Raw genomic sequence first — 22,437 nt, forward strand, 5'->3', positions numbered from 1 at the left:
GGGCGCACACTCCCGTGGCGCAGCCTGACGGCCAGGGTAAATAACGACCGCTGCTTTCACAGCGCTGCGCGCCGAGCCGGCCCTCCGCCCCCCGAGCCCGCCTTTTCTGCGGGGGTTGCGGTCAGCCGAAAGGAGCTCTACCTGCTTCCATTGATCTGTAAATTGATAAATGCGTACTGAAGAAGCAGGCGTGTGGCTCCGCTGACACGTACAGACCCCTGCAGGACTTTGCAAGCATGCGCGGGCATAGTCTGTATCCAGGTATGTATGCATATATGGAACTATAATTTTACATAGCCTACGATAACGCGCAAAATGAGTAATACTAATATTTCACTGCCTCTCGCGATTCTTGTTATTATTCATTCAGATGCTTTAGTTTTTTATTTCAGTAGAAGTGTGGAGCAACAGATCAGCACTCTTTTCATCTCTGTCAGCATCCAGTCTTTTTTGCGGAGATTGTGATGATTCAGCCATTGGGCTAATCTCAGATGAGATGTGCATTTGCTAGAAAGAGTAAGATATTACATTTTATGATTAGGAAACAGCAAAGTTTATTCATCATTGTCCTTAAATTATCTGCCAAGGAGCAAGGCCCTCCTCTTGGCCTGCGAATCGGGATCAATGAACTCTAGAACTTTTTGGAGTGGTTTGACACCATTGCTTTATGGGGTGACTTGTCAAGCGTATGAAACATGATGGCTGTGCACTTGTACCTCAAGTGCACAAACACAATAGATCAAACACATTGCAATTCTGCATCTGTCTCCCATGGTTTCTCTGGCTGTTTTTTTCCCTCTTGTTCATTCTGAACAAGTTGGACTTTTTGTATCCCTACCAGCCTCGGAAGCTGAATGTTTCTTTCTCATTTTTAACAAAAACTTGTGCCAGTCATGGATTCCAGTGGTTACTGCATAATTTACAAGTAAAAGATATACTTTCTAGCTACCATCTTAGGATCCGAAATAAAGTGAATCTTTCTGATTCGTGTCTCACAGTTCTACAGATTATGTTTTGTTTTTCCTTACATCAGTGCAACATACAATTTTGCAGTTGTTTTAAGGAGAGACTATTAAAAAGAGTGTTACCATGGTAAGGTTTTCCACCCAAATGAGTAACCTCACAAAAAATATCTCACTGCTTAATCATTGTTGACATTTGGAAACAATAAGGTTTTAATTAATAGTTCTGTTGATGATGCATGAATTTCAAAAATTCATTTTGCGTTCTACTTAATTAGCTACATAAAACTAATAATTAGGGACAATAGAGATGCAAGTCTCTAAATTACAGAAAAAAGAGGAAGAAAGCACCACAGTCCTTTTTCAGAAAATAAACTACTCTGTTAAAACAAGACAGTAACTTCTATAGTCAATTTAAATACGAATTTTGTCTGTGGTGATCTTTCCCCTCTTCTTCAGTGAAAATAATGTCATTGATGTAGAATGTATCCCAGGTTGCCACAAGGGGTGTAGCTAGCAATTCTTTTGTTTAAGGTTTTTTTATATCTTTCCTTTGCTTTTATTTTTCCTACCATGAGAAGTGTTAAAGAACTGCTTTTTATTAGGCATTTTATTCAGAGAAACAATCCTGGAATCTCAGCAGCAGAGAGTGATATAAAAAACTTAACTTATTTTCTCCTTTTCATGTTAATTCTTCTGTATGTACATACTTCCCCTTCTTATATAAAATCTTTCTGTAAGGCTATTTGCTGAAATTCATGAGAAATTGACCTAAGCCCAGTAAAGTTGGAAAGGTGTTTTTTTGCTAGGCAGGTCATTTAAAAACAAGAGGAAAAATAAGAGTGATGCATACAGGGAAATACCTGTTCTCCGGACTTCAAAACTGAGGATCTGACAGTTCCTTGGACGCAAAGCAAAGATCCTGACTTTCAAGTGAGTTTGCCTCGTAAACTCCTACAACAAGTGCTGGAAGTCTCCTTACTCATTGCGAATTCTGCTTGAATAAGGAATATAGCTTTCAAGTAGTATCCACAGCAGATTGCAAGGCTTGAGGGAGGAGTCAGAGTTTCGTGAGTCTGGTTAAAGTAACTATTTAAAGACTGAAGCAACAATCTGCAACCTAGTTGCCATAAAGTTTTGCAGATTTTTTTTTTTCCTTTGTGAAAACTGAGTAGAGCCCATGAAGATCCCAATTGCAGTATAACACTGCTAATTATGTCTTTTCTCAGTAGGACATAGGTGTATTTGTGTTTTTTCATCATGGCAACTCCCTGCTCACTCGATACAGACAATGATCTGGACCAGGGAGACTTCAGTCCAAGAACCGTAAGAGTCATGGAGCAAACACGTTGCTCTCTACTCATTCAACTGAGTTGCGTGCTTGGTGATCGTTTCCCATCTGTCAAGTGCCTTGAGAATACTTCGTCTCAGCATCAGACATGCATGTAAAAGTTAATATGAAAAAGCAGTAACTCTCCCAAAGTTTAGCACATCATGGTCATGTTAGCTAAATAATGTGAAGCAGGCGACGTATAGGACTTCTGCAGGGAAGGCAATGGCTAGTGCTGGATACTGTTCTCCGGTTTATAAAATTAATAATACTGCAAGTGAACGTGTAACCTGTTTGTTTGGGAGGAAGCAGTGCACTTGCCCTGAAAAGTCATTTGACAGTGATGCAAGTGCAGTAATTACAAGGGCTGGCTCTGGTACCTCTGCTACTGATGCAGGAATTTAGCTTTGAACTTGTTTACTGAAGGAGAAATAAACCATGTTCATTCTAAATAATTGATCACTGTTGTCGAAAAGAAAAGTCTGGAACTCTTGAATAGGAAAAAATAGTTTTTTATAAAATAGTATAGTATTTTTGCCATTTACCACTTGTGAGACAATATTCTGAAGAAAAAGCTGCTGCTGTCCTTCTTATATGTGAATATTCTCTGCGAAAGCTTACTAGTACATCTGATGCATGTCTCCTTTGAAAGTTACGCTGGTGAGTACTAAATTGAATTGAGTAAAGCTCATTCTCTTTGTTTCAGTTTCTTTTGTCTCCAATAGGAAAGGCTGCAATTGGAATATAAACAAAAGTATTTTTTTTCCCTGAAATGAAATGTAGGCAGCTTTGGCTATCTGACGGTCATTCACTTTTAAGTGAAATAACTTTAACTGTTAGACAGTCTTTCCATGCAGCTGCAATACACCTTATATTCATGACTTCTTAACTGGCATTTTGAATAAATTTTTTTTCTTCTGATTATGAATTCTAAAAGTAGACCTATGAACAAGAGGATTGTACTGTTGTTTTCTTAAATGAGGTCATTTTGCCTTGTTTTGGCTTAGAATGCAGCTCCACAAACAGTTGCAGCAGCGTAACTGAGGGCTAAACTAGCAAAATTTTTGGAGGAGCTGGGTGAGGAAAAGGGCAGGAACCTCTTAGTCAGGCTTTGCTACTGGAAATATTGTAATGTGGGACCATTTATCATGTTAAAGCTCAGTCATGTATTAAATGTATCTAAATATTCTTCTTAGTTTCTGCATGGTAATTTCATAAGAGAAGCAATTTGAAAAACAAGATATGCTATATAAGTAAACTTGATTTTCTGCAGAAAACAAATACTTCATTTTATGTGCTTCCAGTGTTTTTAGAAACATAACGAGCGATGATAGTACGTTCTTTGGTTAGAGAAAACCTGAAGAATTCTTACTGGGTTTCTAGTGATTCTTCTTTAATACTAGAAATGCAAGCTGCATCTGGAAGACTCTAGAACAGTAACAACACCATAAGTGTTGTAAAAAGTTCTGCAGTTGGGAAGGAAAGGGATTTTTAATTAACTCAGTGGACTAGACCATTGGGGATCAACTGGGGACAAGATGAAGCAGGCAGCTGATAAATATATAAGCTACTGGCTGATCTCACTTGATGGCAGAACTAGGATGTTATCAGAGCCAGCCTGTGGCAAAATTTGTCCCTTTTAGCAGCAGTTACTTTCAATTACTTTGGGCTAAGTGCAGTTTTACTTTCTTGTGAGTCATTACAATTATAGGAATGTAATCTTAGAAGTCCTGATTTGTATCTGTAATCAATAACATCTGTAATATTTATGTTAACATTACAGTTAGTGCTGTTCTTCCTGGTATAACTGCGCTTCGCATATATATTTAAGATGACTCTCATTTGTTTAGATACAAAGATACAGCATTTGCAAATACTTAAACACTGCTTGTCCTAAATAGCTAAAAAGCTGGATCCAAATCCCTCAAATAATGAGATTTATTCTCTATTAAAATTGAATTATTTCTCCCATTCACGCTTGCCATTCTCTACACTTTAATTTCCAGTGGTGTGCTGTGGTGTCTAGCTCTGCCATCAGTGACAGACAACAAAGTAGTTGTGAGTTCACACCAACTCAGTAAATAAGGTGTCCTTCCCTCCCACGATTTAAAGATTTCCTTCTTTCTGACAACGATAAGTTCTCTGTATATAGTCTTTGGAAATGGGGGAGGAGGAGGGAGGAGGTTGTTTTTAGAAATGTGTCTGGGTCTAAATACCATGTACAAATTTAGAATCAAAGTAGCAATTTGTAGGGAGAATGTTTTTCTCTAACAGGCATGAGCCACATTGCTAGCAGATGTTTCTTTAACCTACTACATCTGACAGGACGGCCAGAGAGCCAGTGCGCGTAGCTTTGATGACACAAGGTTTGGTAACCGTTTGGGCGTGTTCTGAGGTGATTTTATGAAGCAAGAACATTTGTAGTAGATGGCACGTTTAGGGAGCAGCCCCTGTAACATAATGTAAGCTAATGTTCTTCTATCTATTCACAAAGCCAAGAGAAAGACACTACTGTTTCACATCTTGAAAGTACTGAGTGTCCTGGAAGTCTGGGTGCCTCTGGCCACTCATCCTGTAAAAATAAGGCCTTTTTTTAAAATACTCCTAAAAATAGATTTGGAGTCTGATATTACCTTCCTGGAAATGTGTCTTCAAATCTGTTTATAATGTAAAATGAAGTTTGCAGGGTACTTGGGGGTTAGGATGTAAGGTTCTCTACATCTTCACTGCTGCTTTTTGACTGGGATTTTCCTGAGCTTTCCATGGATCTGTAAGGAGGAGGAAGAGAAATGCACATTTGTTGAGCCTTTCCTGGATTCCTGCTGTCAGAAAACTGGCCATTGCTTGTGCAGGGATGTAGCCTTGTTTCATCTATCGCCTTGTATCAGTGCATACCTCTTCCTCTCAGACTGAAAATCAGGTAGCTGGGGGGTTGCTGCTGCCATCGCAGGTCATCTTCTAGATTTCAGTACTCGGCCCTCAGCATTCTTAGGCTTAAGGAAAAGGCCTCTCTCCATCCCCTCCTTATGAGCATACAAAATGCATCAGAACTGATACCCTCCACTGGAAAGACAAGTTCCTGAGCTGAAAGTGAGGACGCTTTCCTGAGCCGTTTAGGTTTCTAAAGGTCTAGCATTCAATTAATGACATACTGGAGCTGCAAAGAACTGGCCATGTTAAAAGAGATGAGATGATGTGTTCTGGTTTTGCTCTACACTGTCTTTCATTTTCTTTCCCTCTCGTTTTCCTTGTGTCTTTTCTTTATGCAGGTATATTTAAAAATACATCATTTATTGACTATTGTTTTGGGGATAGTGCCAGGTATGGCTGTAGGTTTGGGGATTTGTCCAAATCCTATTAAAGTCAATTGAATGTAATGACTCCACTAGCTCTCAATGGAGATAAATTGAATTCTTTGTAGAGTTTGCAAGGGCTGGCCAAATTATCTCAGCATTTTAATTTCTGTATGTTTGTGTATAATTCTTGCAAGACAAAATATTAAAATTTTGAAATCTGAAATTCCTTCTATTGCTTCTATCTGTTTAGTTAAAAGTATGTAAGATGTCAAGCACAGCAAACTATGTTAACAAAAAGCTGTCACAGTTAAAAGTCCAGCTATAGCCAATGTAACTCGCCTTCTGCACTGCATTTTAAGTCTTTAATTATGTAATATCGTAACATTTAAAAACAGATACTCCTCACATTTTTTTTTCATCAGCCGCAGCTGATGTGTAACACTGTCCTCTCTATGCTTGACAGTACAAGAAGAGAATGTCCTTGCCTATATTACAGATTAAATGAATGTTAGGAAATTATATGCCATTTGCATTAGTTATTGTGAATTTAATGCATTGTTAAGGTGTCAAGAGAGTTGGTCGATTCCTGTTGTTGTGAATTAAACAGTGACGAGACAATTGCTTAAAGTTATGGTATTAATTATTTTGCTCACTGATGATTAATATATTACTGAAAAGAAAAAAAAGTTATGTGTGCAGAAACAGTCATGAGTTTTCATGGCAGCTTCTGATTTACTAACACTGACCAAAGACAAATAAATAATAGAAATAATTTCCAAATAGGGATCTTACAAGTGATTTCATATTCTTTTTAGAATACTTTGAAGACAAACTATGTTGTCTTATTGATTTTACCTTTGTGTTTGAGGACTGGTACAATTGTAAATACAAGCAATTCTTAAGTAGATAGTCAAGTGAAGAGCTTGTATAAGCCTCAATTATTACTATTATTTTTTAAAAAATCTAATTGAGAAACTGTTTGTAAGGTAAACTGCAATCAGCTTTAAAGAGTACTGTACACACAAAGGAAAAAAAAAGGTTTGTTCAAAGTGAAACTGAAGAGTTACTGCTCTGGACTTGTTACCTTCTCCCTTTGTAGTGCATCTTTGTAGTTAAGCATCAGGTCATGAGAAGCCTCGATTCCTGTAACTTCCACCGCGGTGATGGGGGGAATGAAGTACTGTGTTCTCATCCAGATTATTTTTTTTATTATTACAACATGCAGGAATTCTTTGGGACAGGCACTGTGCAGAAGTCAGATGAAAAGACTGTCCCTGTTTTAAGGAGATTTATTGAAATATGTATTTTTTTTTAAAGAAAGATTAATTACAGAAGGTGCAGAGCACTACCTGCTCCAGCACCTGGCTTCACGTATTTTTCCCTAGGATAACTTGACATATAAGAGTTTGTTCAGTGCCCAGATGGCCTGTATACACGAGCATCAAATGTGCTGAATTCTGAACAATGTGGACTTGCTGCATGTTATGTCTGGCACATCCAGTGAGTCAGAGATGTCCAGTCTAACACTCGGTGCATATGCGTGGAGTATGGTATGTCCAGAACACATCTGACTTGTGCACTGCAGAACATGGCGTTGGACTAGAACGTCTTAGTCTGCATATATGCAGGTACTGTTGCCCAAGATATCTTGAATCTGAAAGTTCCCACTTTCATTGGGGAGATTTCTGTTCCCACTGGGGCATAATTTCCACATAGAAAAAGAGGACATCACCAGAGGAACTCCAGATATGTAATATCCATCATTCAGCAAATCAAACGAACAGGTGCTGAAATGTTGGCTCTTAAGCAGTCCCGGTAGAATTATTACAGCAAAATGTGTATGTGCACAGCAAAATAAAAGTAAATGTGGAACACTGGAAAAAACTCCAACAAACCAAGATGATGTAATTAGTGTATATTACAATGCAATTTTCCTGCAATTTATTCAATTACACAATATATTTGGCGCAATTCACAAAGAGACTTTTCAAAGTTGTTTATAATGTTTGCATAATACATTTTTATGGTGAAACTCTTCCACCTTAGCATTTTTTCATATATATCACCTATACAGTTAGGATTACTTTTGTATTTTTCTTTATTTTTAATTATCCTTGGGTTTTATATTCTTTTTTTTTCCTTAATATTTGTAGATACCTGAGTACATCAATCAGAGTGAGTGTTGCTCATCAGCAAAAATGTATATGGTGTTGAATAGCATTATTGGAAGTGGAAACCTAAAAAATTTCCTCACTTGATCTGAAAGGCAAGCTTTAGTTCTGTGTTTTAGCACTGATGTATTTCAATGTACTGCTTCTTTGTCTTTTTTACCAGGACTGCTGTCTTAGATCTTAGGTTTGGAAGTTACAGTACAGAGCATGATCTCCTTCCTATGACTAGAATTGCACAGAGGCACAGAAATCTGCCTGTATGAAATAACATACAGATCAAGGCTTTAGAGAGGGGGGAAATCACTAGGCCTGCTGATATCAATGGAAACTAAGAATTAAACTCTAGGTAAGAAGCTAGAATAGTGCCAATACAAAATTTGCAAATAACTACAATGTTAACAAGTAGTAGTGCTAGAAGCAGGGTCTTTGCTAAAAGACATTATTAGCAATAAAATAAAAATGAGTAGTATGTTCTGGGGCTCCTAAACTGACAAAATTAGGACATAAAGTATCTTTCCTTTTGAAACAATGTATTATACCACTTTAATATCTACCCCAAAATCTGAAATTAAAAAGCCATGATATTTAAGAGATATCAATTTAAAAATCAGGTCGTTCTCTGAAAAATAGATAATTATTACAAGTATTACTGAGTACTCTGTTTGAGTACTATGTGAAAAACAATTCTTTGTTTTCTCATTCAGAGTTTTTTTGATGGATTTCAACAGCATTTAGATATATATAATGTGAGTGTGGACCAGGTTTCTTTGTTTCCTTGTGCCACTAAATCATTTTCCTTCCTTGCTTTCACAGATCAACAGAGGATGGAAAAATCACTAAAAATGACAGACAAATTTTTGCAAAATCTTAAAAATTGACAGACTCTCAAAGGAAGCTATATTGTCTGAAGAAAGTACTTAACTTTTTCAGGTGACTATATCTGCCATTAAAATATCTTAATAAACCATTCTTTCTGCACTGTGGTGCGTGCTGAAAGAGGCATAGCTAAGTGCTGTGCAGCTGCTATGGCATGTGCCAAAGTTTAGACTGATCTAAGCGAGGCTTAGAAGCTATCTTTAGCATACAGATGAGTGATACTATCCCAAGCATGCGCTCGGTCTTTTTACCTGATGTGCTGCTGCTGAAAATCTGATGCTATCATGTAAAACAAAATACCTAGTATCAACAAGCACTGTTTTATTCTCCACTTGAATTATGCTGATTTTAATTAACAGTCTGAATATTTTAAAAAGCATTGCTTTCTGACCCTTTGCATGTTGAATTGTTGGGAAATAACTTGTTTGGTTTTAGCACTGCTTGGCACCAATTTCATGCTTTTCAATTGTATGCCATTACAAAGTACATCTTTTTTCATTTTCTGCTGTTCTGACATCATCAAATTCTAGTCACTACCCCATTCTACAGTGCTCTTGTTGCTAAGAGCCTTGACTCGCACAAGGCAAAAGGAAATATGTGCATGTGAAGAAAAGAATCTGGTATTATTTCAAGCTTCCTCCTGCTGTTTCTGGTGTGCTCCAGCTCGGAGATTAGGGAACCGAGAAGTCGCGTTAATCTCGGAGCTCTCTGGTTTAAGCCTTCGGGAATGGAATGCTTTCTAGACCCTCAATTTGCTGATCCCAAAGATGCACCCAGGTGCACCTTTGTTTACTGAAGAGCCAAGGACACATTTAACAAAGCTGCAGTACTGCCTCTCTTATGGTCCTTTGTGCGGGCACATCGGAGGACAGAAAATGCATGGAGGAACGTGAGGTGGACAATGAAGGAAGCCAGGGGAGGAAGAAAATAAAAATGACAGGAAAGGAAAAGGTGATAAGAAAATGGGGGGGGGGGGGGGGGGAAGAGGAGGCAGAACAGCCTGGAAAAGAAAAAAAAGCGATAGCGTTCCTGTGAGTTCTGTGGATCATATTCAGCACATCTATCTTAATGCCGTTTGATGTTTTGTCATAATGCTGACATGGTGCATCAGTGTAGCAGTTTGTAATGCAGCATAATAAACTCACAATGTGCTGTTTTACAGGTCCTCAATAGCTTTTGCATGGTTATAATCAGGACAATAATACCAATAGAGAGGGTAATGCTGGAGGTGAGGTGTAACGAGATGAAAGAGCGTGTGATGAGAGAGAAATGAAGACAGAAAAACTGGAAGAAAACTGAAGAGGGGAGGCTGAGATACAGGAAGAGGTTAGTGACCAGACAGCTTTCCAGAAACAAGCCTTTGTTCCCTTACTGAGAGTAAGTACTACTGGCAGAAATGCTATTTCAAATGGGGAGGTGACAGGAGCTAGGAAAGCTAAGCTAACCAATCTAAGATGAAAAAGGGAGGGTGTGTTTAGAGGAAGTAAACTAAAGCAGGGGAAAATGAAGGTATTGTTTAGTACACCGCTACCTAAAAATGCGACAGGTTACGTTACACTGACCTATGCTGGAAAGGTAAGACTTGCATTTTGTAGCACTCAATCTGAGTAGGTATAACACAATATGCATCAACACACAAAACGTGTCTGCTGTTTGGAAAATGAAGATAACGCTTTTCCTTCAGGGAAGCATGCAGCTCAGCAACTGTTAACTGGGCACATGCAGGGTGTTTAAAAAAAAAAACCCAGAGCACGCAGATTCAGTCTGGTTTTTCTCTGCAAATTTTTTGGGGGGAGGGAGGATTTTTTATAAAGGGAATCTTTTTTTCCTTTTCCATTCACCATTTTCCTGCTATTTTTCAGCTTTTTTGGCTAAAACCAAATTCAGATCCTTTCTTTTCAGTCTCCTCTTTTCAGTCTTGGACTTTCTGAATTAAACGCTGCAATATTTGCTGCGTACAGTTACTGTGATTGGACTCCATGGGTGGCCTGAGCAATTTTCAGACAATGGAGCTGGTTCTTTTCTCACTCACACCAGTGTAACTCATTGGCTTCAGTGGAGTTACTCTTGATTCACAGTGTTCTGAAAGGAGAATTGTGCTTGCTCTTTCATATGTTCTTTCATCTCCGTGATATTTTTGCTTACATGTATAATTGATTTTCTGGGAATATCTCCTGCTGCTGACAGGTAGAACTAGGAACTTGTAAGATGGAAATAAATTTAAGCATCTTTTAGGTCACTGAGTTCAATCCACTGCTGCTACAACACCATGTTATATAATTTCTTTCATAAACTGATCAGCCTTTAAACATTCATTAAGACTCTACTCTTATTACAGTTGGTAAATTCAGACAGAAAGGTTAGTTACGTCCTGTGTAAGTTCAAAACCACAACTGAAATAATTTTCAAATGCTCTCAAAGTGTTTTCCTTTCTCACATATGCCTCGCTTTTCAGTACAGCAACCAGGATAAAGGCTTCATTCTTGGCAGAGGTAGGGTCAGCTCTGAGAAAGCATGGTGCTGAAATTACAGGCGTACTTAGGAAAGGGTACTGTCTAGTTTTTTATTCATGGTCACATCCCTCTCACAGATTTTAGTGGGAGTTACAAGCCGTCATCTGACAACAAATTTTAACCATAGCTGAAGTGCCACCCTGAAAGTCAATTCCAGCAGGAGAAGGGTATGGAACAGGTGTGTACAACTTGGCTGGGGATGGATTACTGCAGACTTCAACTTACTTATGTTAGGCTACCTTCTCTTTACCACCCTGGCTTAGCAGACCCCCTCCATTTCAGCAGAATTTGTTCCTCATTTATGGAATTCCTGGGCCTAATTGGCATGAAGCTGAAAATCGTCAATATAACCAAGAAGTTTAATTGTAATTGAAGCATAGGTGAAAGGCAGAGCCCAATTTTTCTATTACATAGTGTAAATACGATGATTCAGCGGAAGCCAACAGAATTATGCCGTTATCTGCGCATGCTGCTGTGATACCTCCATGTCCTCCCTATGATCTTTCAGCGTATGTGCCCTCTATTGACACAGAATATAATTTTGCTTTTTACCCTGTGTTCCTAAATCTCTGTTGTACTCTTCACCCTAGCAAGCCCATTGCCTGTACTTCCCTTCCCTGCTGAAGCCTGGCTTCAGAAGTAGCGTTTGTTACTGGGGAACTTCTTGACACTTACCGTTTAGCGGTGGCAACTTTGGTTTGCAGCTGCTGGAAGATGGAGGCTGCACATCACAAGGGAGTGAGGAACAGGGGTATTAGTTGTGAAAGCCAAACTGTGGTGACTGTATAGCAACCAGTTGACTGTAATACTACTCTGGTGACTGTTTATTCCACCCTTTGGCTACTGTATTTCTGATGCAGAAATAGGTGTACAAGTTGCATCATGCAAGTACAGTAAGCCTCATACTTTTAGGACTTCCTGGAAATGCTCAAAGTAATTGTGCGGTAAGTTCACGCAACACTTTGTAGGAGCGGTAGAGTACTCTCTTGATTTTGTTGGAATTTCCTTGCACATGCAATACAGGCCTAGTGTGTTTGCTCTGAGGATCTCTTTGGGATTAGCGGATGTAGGACATCCAAGGTGAGGCTGCTGCACATATGCAGTAACATCCAACCTGATGAGATTATTAGACACCAACAATCCCAGATATACTGGCACTTCTCTTCCTGGCGAACATTTCTGGTTGGAAAAAGAGGACAGACGACCAGTCTAAGGCAACCTGGACTTATGGTAACCATATCTAACCATGTCTATAGGCCTCCCTTCTACTGCAACACCTTCATACCCCCATAGCCAGTTCTCTTTCATCTGCAAATTCTCTTTATCAAAAAGCTGAGAGACATCCTGCTGTATGCTCACATGGAGAGCAGTTGCCAGCCAGGAATCCTCAGTGCATCACCACTCTCAGCTTTACAGTCAGCAGTGCTCGACCCAGCACGTGGTGTTGGGCTGTTGAAAGATGGCATTGCCTCTGGTTATGATCTGCTGTGTGCTTGACAGCGTGCTGATCATGGGCCAAGGTGAGAGCAGTGAGGCAGGTCAAACTAGTTTCTTTCACCCCCACAGCACACGGAGCCAAAGGAATTGTTTGGTAGGCTGTGTGCTATGCAGGCCTGATACAGAGGTTTGGGGAGAGTCTGGTTTGTCTTCTCCCAGCTGCTTCCTAACCTCTAAGTGCATAATGGTGATGGGTTATTTTGAGGCTTAGAGCTCTGATAGGTGGTCTCTGGCAGGATTATCTGTTCAGTTTAAGACATTATCACTCTCAACTGTCTGCTTTACCCTGCCGCTAGGTATTACCACGCTCTTATGGTAGGGACTCCAGGTCACAGGCTGGCATATTAAAAAACTACTTACTTTCATTGTTGTGTGCTAGTAGAATGATCATGACGTCAGGCAGTTGGGAGAAATAACATCCTAAAACAAGACAGCTAAATCTGCCAGACCTTGTTGTTCAGAGCCTTTGGTTCTTAACCATGAGTGGAAGGAGTCCTTGCCTGCGCCTGCAGGCCTGAGGCCAACCATTCCTGCCTTCACTGCTGCTGCAGATCCTCTGCCACCCCAGAAGTCCACTGCTTGTCCATATGGAAGACTGTTGTCATAGTTGTTACAACTGAAGAGGGCAAGGAGTATGTATAAATAAACTTCAAAGTCAGTGCTATTGGATTAAGCAAAAAGTGAGGACCATTCGTTGGAAGGTGAATTATTGAAGAAAAAAAATATCTTAGAACTTTTCTAGTTTATGTAATCTTGAAAGTGGTTTGTGATCCCACCATGTAGTTCTTAGGTTTTGGCAGCTGTTCTGTTTCACTAAAAACTGTAGACATAATAGAAAATAGGTTGACATCCTCTTTTATAAGAGGAATAAAATGATAGAACATGAGAGGAAAAGATGAGGTTCTTATGCCAATTTCACTAAGAAATTGTCTTGATATGATATTGCTGTCTTTATTTGTCCATCTGTTTGTTTCTGGAATGGAAGAATATTGGAAGCAGGAACGGGATCTCCTCCTTCACTCCACTGAGAATGGCTTGTGGAATTTTATTAACAAAATTCAGTTTCAGAGCTGGTCAGCCATAAGACACAAGTCCATAGGAAGTCAAGCTAGAGTAGTTCTGATGTTTGTGCTAACGCTTACCCGGCAGTTGATTTATCTTCAGCAACAGATTAAGCCGAGATGGCTTGAAACAGAGGTGCTGGCGGTGTGCCCTGCCCACCTCCTACAGGTTACCATTTCTACAGCAGGGATGGCTCAATGCCTCATTAGTCAGTGCCCGAGTTTCTGCATTTCGCAGCTCGGCATGTTAAGGGAAGCCAACATCAGTTCGTGTTCAGGCTTAAGCCATAGCATGGCTGCCGTGGGAGACATCTTGCAAGAGAGATTAGCGTACACGGTTGGGGTAGATGATTTCTTTCTCAGCCGCAGCTTAATCTGGTGCGAGATATATATGAATACCTTCAACGTTATGTTGTTTGAGGGAGGAGAATTTTTAAATTATTGATCTGAAAGATCAGGAATCCTTAATGGGAATGGAAAGTGGAGGTGGTTTAGGATGCGTATGACAGTAGAAGCATGCCGAGAGGAACAGAGTCCTGACCGTTACGCTTTCTAGTTGGTAAAAAACTAAGTCCGTTCATCATCATAATATTTAATTTTGTCAACGTCATTTTGCTTCTTTTTTATTTTTACATACTATACAACAGTTCAAAAATGTGAAATGAAAAATAATTTGACAAAAATCACAGCATTTCATTTAAAAAATAGCAAGTATCAGCAATACCTGTTCTCCGTACGGCGGCTGCGTTGCCTATGATCCTATGCCGTACAGCGCTATCACGGAACGCATTAATAGGGCATGAACAGTAACATCAGCATTTTTCCCGTGATGTATTTTAGACAAGGGGGCTATAAAAATGAAAGGCACGGTGACTAAAATGCTGTTGGAAGGTGAGATGCTACGCCTAACGGGAATTTTTCCTCCCCGGACACAAAAGCCGCCGTTGACGGCCACGTGCATTTAGCAGGATCTGGGGACCTGTGGGTCCCTCGCGGTACACATGCACCGACTCCGGCAGCTCGCAGAGGCGGCGAGCGGGCTCCGGGGCTCGCCATGGCAGCCGCGGTACCGGGGTGGCCGGCGGGACGTCGGCCGGCCGCCGGTGCCGGGAGGTCGCTTCCTTGCGTTTGGAGCCGGGCTGACGGCGAGTTTAAGGAGGGTCCCGGGTTGTTTGTTGAGTTCAGCGAAGGCCACGGCTGCGGCGAGGGGCAGGGGAAGCTGCTGCGGAGCGGGGGGCGGCGGCCGCCGGCGCGGGGCGGGCGGGGCCAGCGAAGCCGCCTTCCCCTCAGAAGCGCCCAGCCGAGCCGAGCCGAGCCGAGCCCGGCGGCAGGTGGCGGCGGCGGCTCGGCCCCTTTAAGGCTACGCCTGCCGTAACCCGATCCCGCCGCCACCGGCGGAGCATCCTGCGCCTGGGAAGGGCTGTCCCGTCCCCGCCGCCGCGGGGAGGCATGGCGGAGGCGGCGGCGACGCGGGCCCGGTAGCCCCGCTCCCAGGTGCGGCGGGCGGGGAGGGAGGGAGGGAGGGAGGGGGCCGCGGGTCCGGCGGGGCGCTGAGGGGCCGGGGCTGGCAGGGCGGCCCCTCCCTCCCTCCCTCTCTCCCTCCCTCTCTCCCTCCCTCCCTCTCTCTCTCTCCCTCCCTCCCTCCCTCCCTCCCTTCCTCCCTCAGGGACGGGCCGCTCCCGGGGGCTGCGGGCCGCAGCCGGCGGCGCTCGCCGCTCTGACAGCGCGAAGTAGAGCGGCTGTCCCCCTGCTCCCGCCGCCGCGGCGGGTGTGTGCGGCGGCTGCCTGCCTGCCTTGCCCGCCTGCCAGCCTGCTGCCTGCCAGCCTGCTGCCTGCCAGCCGTCCGGGGCTACCGCCGCGGGCGGGCACGGTGGGAACGGCGGGCGCCTCGGCTGACGGGGAAGGTAATGCCCCTGCGGCGCGGTGCCTCCTCCGAGCTTTGGGGGGGTTTCCCCTCCCTGTTGCTTTCCGACTGCAAACTTCTTGCAAGGTTTGAGGAAATCGGTGTTGTAGGTAAATGATACAGAAGCGCACAGCTCGCCCTGTTTACCTTGTCTCCACAGAAAGCCTGCCTAGTCTGCTAGTTGCTTTCGTGTTGCAAGAGCAGAAAGCGAAGTGGAGTTTGGGGTGCGAATAGCCTTACGTAGAAAAGGGAATGGCTTAAGCTGTGAGTAGCTTGAATTTTGTTGTGTCTCCTTAATGCTGCTCACTGAGCTAAGTAAGGCATCAAACGCAGTACACCTAATATAATTGGAGCCATAAAAAGTACCATTCAGAACCAACAGCACAGCGAAACTCAAGCACTGCAGATGTTTTATTACTAGGCTTATTATAAAATGTGCAAACAGTCAGTAGTTCCACGTTGCTCTTTGCAAATCAGCGTGGCGAGTTTTACAACGACTGGATTTGGCTTTCAGGTTTAAACAGATCAGGAGAGCACAGGGCTGAATGGTCCTGGTATCACTAGCAGCTTTAGGGTGTAATCCTGTTTGGAAATTGATCCAACTCATCTTGAAATCCAGCCTTGAAGAAAGTAAGGGCTGCGGGCCTTACACCTTCCTCTGCATCTCCTTGCTATGTGTTGCAGCTACGCGGTTGCATTTCTTATTTTTATGATGTGAAAAATGGATGAGGAAACAGTGAAATGAGGAGAACATAAGTGCTAAATGCCATTGGTGCTACAACGCTTGGTAAATCTTCTGCTCCTTTGTCCTCTTTCAGTAAGTGCTGACTTGTTTCTATCATAATGGTTTCATATTGGGTGCGAATGAATGTTGAGTCTTAATATTGTTGGTTTTTTTCTTCTAAATTTCAAGTAGAAACAACTGCAGGAAAAACATAGCATGTTAATAGTAGATGAAAAGAGCGTATTTGCAGCTCTTACTGAGTATAATTGAAAAGCTGTGTTACTAGCTTTTTCAAAATTACTGGGGTCAATAGAGCAATCTGATACTGCACTAGACATGTGTAAGCAAGACCTTGCTGAAAATTGTTAGTTTCAAGTGTTTTCTGATACTTATTTATCTAAAAACTGCATTGAAAAGCTGCAAGAGTGAAGTTCTGATCATTTGTAATTACTGTCTATCTGAATGGTTAAGTCAGTAATTTTGGGTAAGCCAGGAAAAGACCACTGCTAAAAAACTAATGGGTGAAGAACCAACCTGGATGTAGTACTGTTTCTCCTGAATTTACAAAGTAGTTAATGCTAAACCTCCCTCCCCATGCAGCCTTCCACTAGCTCAAAAACCCTATCAGCTGACTGAATGGTAATCAATGACTATGCAGTTTGGGTGATAAAGTGTCTGCTCGTATATAATCCATGAAGTTCTGTATCTTGATCAGACTTTGCTTGACATCTATAAGAAGATACTGGGGCAGAAAACCACAGTGTAGTTGAAGCCGCCTGTGACTTAGTAACTTTGGCCATTGTCCTCAGGGCAAAGAAATGTAATCAGAAGCTTATTATGTTTAAGTGATAAGCTTTGTTTCAACAACATGAATGTTTAAGTGATAAGCTTTGTTTCAACAACATGAATGATTTTTCAGAAAAAAAGAAAATCCGGTAAACAACAGTTAATTTTCATGTTAAACAGGATATAGTTGAAAACAACTTGGAGATATGAGAAAACGTTTATAGCTGAACTGTTCTTCCATTTCATGTGAAACACTGTGTTTACACCTGGTCCTTGAATTGAATTAAAATACAGCACTCTTAATTTGCTTAAGTAAAACATGAAATTATTCCTGGACTTGGCAGTTAATGTAGTTAAACAGCATCTTGATAAGCATATATGAAATCACCTTCTGAAAACGGTCTTGCAAAACTCTGATGAGTATCTGTGAGATCAACCACAGAGGCTGGGTGACTAGTTTCTTCTCTGCTACCATCATTCCTTTTTCCTTCACGGGCATCATGGTTCTGTACTTGCTGCTAAAACTTCTGAGAGACATGGGTACATAATATTTCTGAAAGTCAGATCATCCACTTTCCACACAAGTACTTTTTCTTAAAACGAATTCGCTGTACAGGCTCCTTAGAAGAAAGGTTAGCTCTTTTAATGCATTTCTTGCAAGGGATGGTTGGGAGGTTTTTGTTTAATTCCATAATCTCCTGTACTAAAATAAATACTTGTCACGCACTGAAGCATTACTTATATAATAAAATCTTCTGGTGCTAAGGAAACAAAACAAACCATGAATTTCTTTTGTCCAAGAGATTATGTCAGTGTCTTTGAAACTCAGAGGTACTAGTATAGTCATTGCAGATGAATAGAATGGGTAGCATCATGAAAATTGCTATATTTTAGTCAAAAGGATGAAGGTAGGTATGATTGATGTTCAGTGGTTTTGCTATTTTTCTGAACAGAATTGTCTTCAACATGCATTTTGGCTTCCTTCACTTCAGGAATTAAACCAACTGATTTATTTTCCTTACTTGGTACAAGAGAGGACTTGCTTTCTACGAATGAGATGATGTAATAATGAAATTTTGGGCCTGGGAGTATAATCTGGAATGGACATTGTACAGTGCTTATCAGTGGGTTTAAACTGGAAGGCATAAAATGGAATCAATTGTTTTATTCCTTCAAACAGAAGTTTTAGAAAATCAAGCTTAACACCCATTGTCTCTAGTACTTTAAACTGTGTAAAAAGTGCATAAAATTTGATTTGTATTTTGTATCTTCTTGGTTGGTGGAGGCAATGGAGCAGTATGTGGAGAACAGTGTAAAAAGTACTTGAGAGAATACTGAATATTCAGGATAGTATTTGAAAGTGGAAGTTTTAATAGATTAACATTAAGAAGTATGCAAGACTAGTATGCTGCTGAAGTAGAACAGGTCATCAGATAAACAACTGGAACGAACCAGAGTTTGTTGTAATGCACTGCAGTGCCTGGACATTAAAATTCTAGTTTGGAGTAAAAATGCACTTATGAACTGAATCTTCTGATCACCCCCATTTACTGGCCTTTGGTTTGTGTTGCGTAGCTGTCCCAGAGCATGCAGGCTGGATTCCTTTTGGGTTAAACTGAGCAGGAAGATAGGCCTGAAGAGCACATCAAATACGATCTAACAACTGCAGAGTCCCTAGGACAGGATTAAAGCCGGTCTGAAGTGAACACTTGAAATCCATATGATATGGATGCAGGTTTCACTCAACAAACCTGCTCTTATTTGTCCTGCATTTTGCTTATATAGCTGTAGCTTTTTCTGTGGGTACTAGCCAGAGAAAGTTTTCAGATAATTCACTTTATTTTTTTACTCTTCAGTTCTGGGGGGGAAAAAAGAAAAGAAAGAGGAGGAAGGCAAAAAATTTCGAGATCATTGAACCTTCTGCTTCTAAATCTTTGAAGACAAAAGTATTTTTTTTTTTCCTGATCTATATGTAATACAACTTCTCTTAAAGTTCTAAATTTAAATGCAAAGTGTGTTTCAATATACTCACCAACTACACCACCAAGTGAGAACATTGTACTTAATTTTTTTTAAAGGTTATTATGTTAACTGGCGGACTTTTCTTTCTATTGTTTTTCCCCTGAAGTTCAACTTTCTTTCCATCTGCAATGAAGATCAATTTCAAAAATCTAAGGCACGTTCCCTCATTCTATAATGCATATGAACTGAAAGTGGACATAAGGGTATTATATAATTGTATGAGGTTTTGCTGACCATTAGATTGTTGTAGTAACATAAAATTATGCTAGCCTCTAAGTCTTCATTTTATTTTTAGATATTTTCTTCAGTAAAACTAAAATAAGTGACAGCACATATTTAAATGGCTATTAAAATAATTATTTAAATATTTTAAATGAAGCCATTTGACTTTTTTTCCCTTTTCTGGTCAACTTAATACAAATTGACTTTTTATGAGTTTATAACCTTTGCCAGTCTTGGAATAGAAAACGCTTCACGACACCATCAAACCGGAGGTGTATGTCAGAAGTGTGTGGCTTCTGGGGTAGTATCATTCTGTCTTGCAAAATACTGGTGACTCAGGAGAAATGACTGAAGCGTTTAGAGACTGACATTTATGTTTGGAATTGTTAGGCTATTTATTTAGACCTCATGAAATAGCTAAACATCTGGCATCTGAAAAGTGCATTAGCTCTGATCATAGGAAGCTTTTCGGTGTGCTCTGAAATTGTGCAAAGTTTAGACTTTCATGTGAAGAAGAAAAAAGTTCAAATACGATAGCCTACGTGCTATCACAAAGAGAAGCCCTCAACTGTGAACAAAGTGCAAATTGAGAACTACTGTCTCTGTAAAGTACACAAACATAATGCTGCAGTGAGGCTGTTGCTTCCTGAGGCTGACCTGAAAATCTCTCTACTACGCTTATCTGATTTCATTGTTGCTTTTTAAAATCCCACCGGCAGCAGTCAATCTGGTAAGGATGAGATGAGTTTTAACTTTGGAGCTTCTTGGGACAGGAGTGGAGGCTTCTGAGCTGGTGGTTACACTGGTCAGTGGTCCTCCCTGCCCTTTCTGTGTAGATAAAATACATGCAACTTCAGGCAACAAAAATGTATAGTATGCAAATGCTAAAAAAAAACAAAACAAAAATGCAACTTCTACATATAAAAGTTTGGGGATATTTTTATACTATTAAGGCTCAAGCAGAAATGTTGAACGGGATGAAACTTTTAGTGAATAATATTTCTGTTGACAAGTTAGCTGTCAAAAACACTTTCTGTGGCTGCTTGAAATAATTAAATGGAAAATGGACTGAAATTATATTCTGCTTCTCTTCACAGGCTGAAGAACAATGGCTTCCTTCAGCAACCTGACCATTGGCATTGCTGTTACAAGTTTTACCATATTTCAGCTCCTGTTCCATGTTTTAAGTTCTTGGGTGTCAACACGAATAACACCTGGTTTTAACAATCTCAGCCAAAAAAGGAAGATCGAATGGAATTCAAGGTAGAGTGTTCAAAACAAGCTACAGCTAATGACCTACCTGAAATCGTCAACATCTGAACCACCTGTGTGTGTATATATAAAACTGCAGAAAGCATTATTAGTTAAAGGTCTGTAAAGGTTAGAGGGATGGCTCTAGGCACGTGACAAATTCTAAATGTAAAATGCTGAGGCCCCTTCTTGAACACGCAGCATTACAAACACTTGTACATTAAAGGCTTTGTTAGACAGTGATGCCCAAGTGAAAGTCAGAAAAAAAAGAAAACAGTGACTGGTGAGAGGTAATAAGCTGAAGTGGATTAATTTTAAATGGCTTCTCTGTGACACTTCTAGTAAAGAGAAGAGGTACAAAATTCCCTTCTGCCAAACATACATGAAAATCAAAGCTATTGCAACTTATTCCGTGATCTAAATGCTAATGTATCTCTGGTTGTGCTTTTGGGTGCAAAGCAAATTGCTCTCTGTTCTCCTGGTGCTACTACACTACAACCTGTTCTATATAAGTTATGGTTTTCCAAGAAATTCCGTGAATCTTTGGTGTAGCATTGGAGTGAGGCAGGGTTAGACAGGTACATCTGTGTGTTGGTGGGGAAGGAGACTGCAAGAAGAGAGGAGAGGGAAGCTATGACAGACACAGGAAGGAGTTGTGGAAACTCAATCTAAAAACCTGCCTCGCTCCCTTTGTGTTTCTGCAGTTCCATCACTGGGATGGATCCACCTGCATTACACTTGTCTTCCCAGAGAGAGCGCTGTTAGAAACTTGTTCAATCCTGTGAATCTCTCCTGGCCGCTCTCCTTTCTTTTAAGCCATGAAGGAAGTATAGGGTAGTAATTGCAAGCGGGATGATCACTGAGGTTTTATTTGCAATATACTACTCGGAAATGGTATATGTAGTACGCAAGCTTCTCTGGTTGAAGTGAATTGATACAGTATAACTTTATGCTTGAGTAGCCTATTAGAACTTTAAAATTTTTTTTCAGGTGTTTCTCAAATTTGAAGCTCAAAAATGTGTACTGTATGGCTGTCACTGCACTCAAAATGCATTAGTTGTATCACTGTTCCTCCTCAGTGCTGTTTAAAGGCAATATCAGGTAGATACTTTTAAAGTTGTTTCCATTGTTCTAGGCAGCATTAGCAACTCAAATAGTCTTTCTCTTCCATTTGGCAAATGTCCACCTGCAGTGTTCTTAAAGGCACCATCTTAATTTCAGTTTGATCTTTGAATAATTGCCTATCTGCCGGAACAACTTTGTAGGATGCCAGTTCATGGTATCAGTGCAGCTTAGGTTTCTCTCTGTTACAATCGACAATAGAGGCAGACAGGGAAACTAAAGTAAACTGTTATCATGTTGGAGCTGAGCTTTTGTTTCTAAGCCACATCAAGTGACCCGTGAATTGCATAATAGGCTTTCTGAGAACTTATCCATGCCTGGTAGCACTATGCTAAGTTGTAGTGCTTCGCATAATAACATATGAATTGTTTCACACATAAATAAGCTGCTCGGTAATCTCTGGGCTACTTTGTAGTAAGGTGTTTAACTGCTCAAGTTGATACAGCACCCCAGGCAGTGTCCTGTATTTACTTCTGTCCACATTTTTTTCCTCGGGGTTTATAGCAGGATGTAGATGAGTTGTAGTTCAGTGCTACGTTCAATTCTGGAGTTAGAAGGCATGAAACACAAAGCATGGTTTATCAACAGCTTGTTGATGTTATACCTGAGGAGAGCATGAAGTGAAAGAAAGGCTAACTGTGCTTGTGTTTCTAGAAAAGATTGTTAACTCTGCTGACCAAACACAGTGTTTTGTCAAACTG

The 22,437-nt window shown here is 40.7% G+C and overlaps 1 protein-coding gene across 10 annotated transcripts in view; it reads left to right on the forward strand.

Annotated features, from left to right (window-relative positions):
- The first annotated feature begins 130 nt into the window (after positions 1-130).
- Positions 131-22,437, forward strand: part of TLCD4 (TLC domain containing 4) — a 44,768-nt gene continuing 22,461 nt past the window's right edge. Inside the window, exons 1-6 of one of the 10 annotated variants that reach the window (XM_087731144.1) lie at positions 158-261; positions 6,974-7,216; positions 7,923-8,105; positions 8,573-8,689; positions 9,798-10,012; positions 20,461-20,626. In XM_087731144.1, coding sequence (XP_087587270.1) covers positions 20,472-20,626 — 155 coding nt within the window. In that variant the 5' untranslated portion in view covers positions 158-261; positions 6,974-7,216; positions 7,923-8,105; ... (1 more) ...; positions 9,798-10,012; positions 20,461-20,471. Of the gene's footprint in view, positions 262-6,621; positions 7,217-7,922; positions 8,106-8,572; positions 8,690-8,732; positions 9,587-9,797; positions 10,013-14,973; positions 15,201-15,382; positions 15,611-16,293; positions 16,427-20,460; positions 20,627-22,437 lie in introns of those variants that run through there. The other 9 variants (XM_087731143.1, XM_087731145.1, XM_087731146.1 and 6 more) reach the window with 9 other exon arrangements.

The sequence above is a fragment of the Nipponia nippon genome, unplaced genomic scaffold (genome assembly GCF_047370975.1).
Source record: "Nipponia nippon isolate SJK-2023a ecotype South Korea unplaced genomic scaffold, ASM4737097v1 scaffold_5, whole genome shotgun sequence".
Classification (NCBI taxonomy): domain Eukaryota; kingdom Metazoa; phylum Chordata; class Aves; order Pelecaniformes; family Threskiornithidae; genus Nipponia; species Nipponia nippon.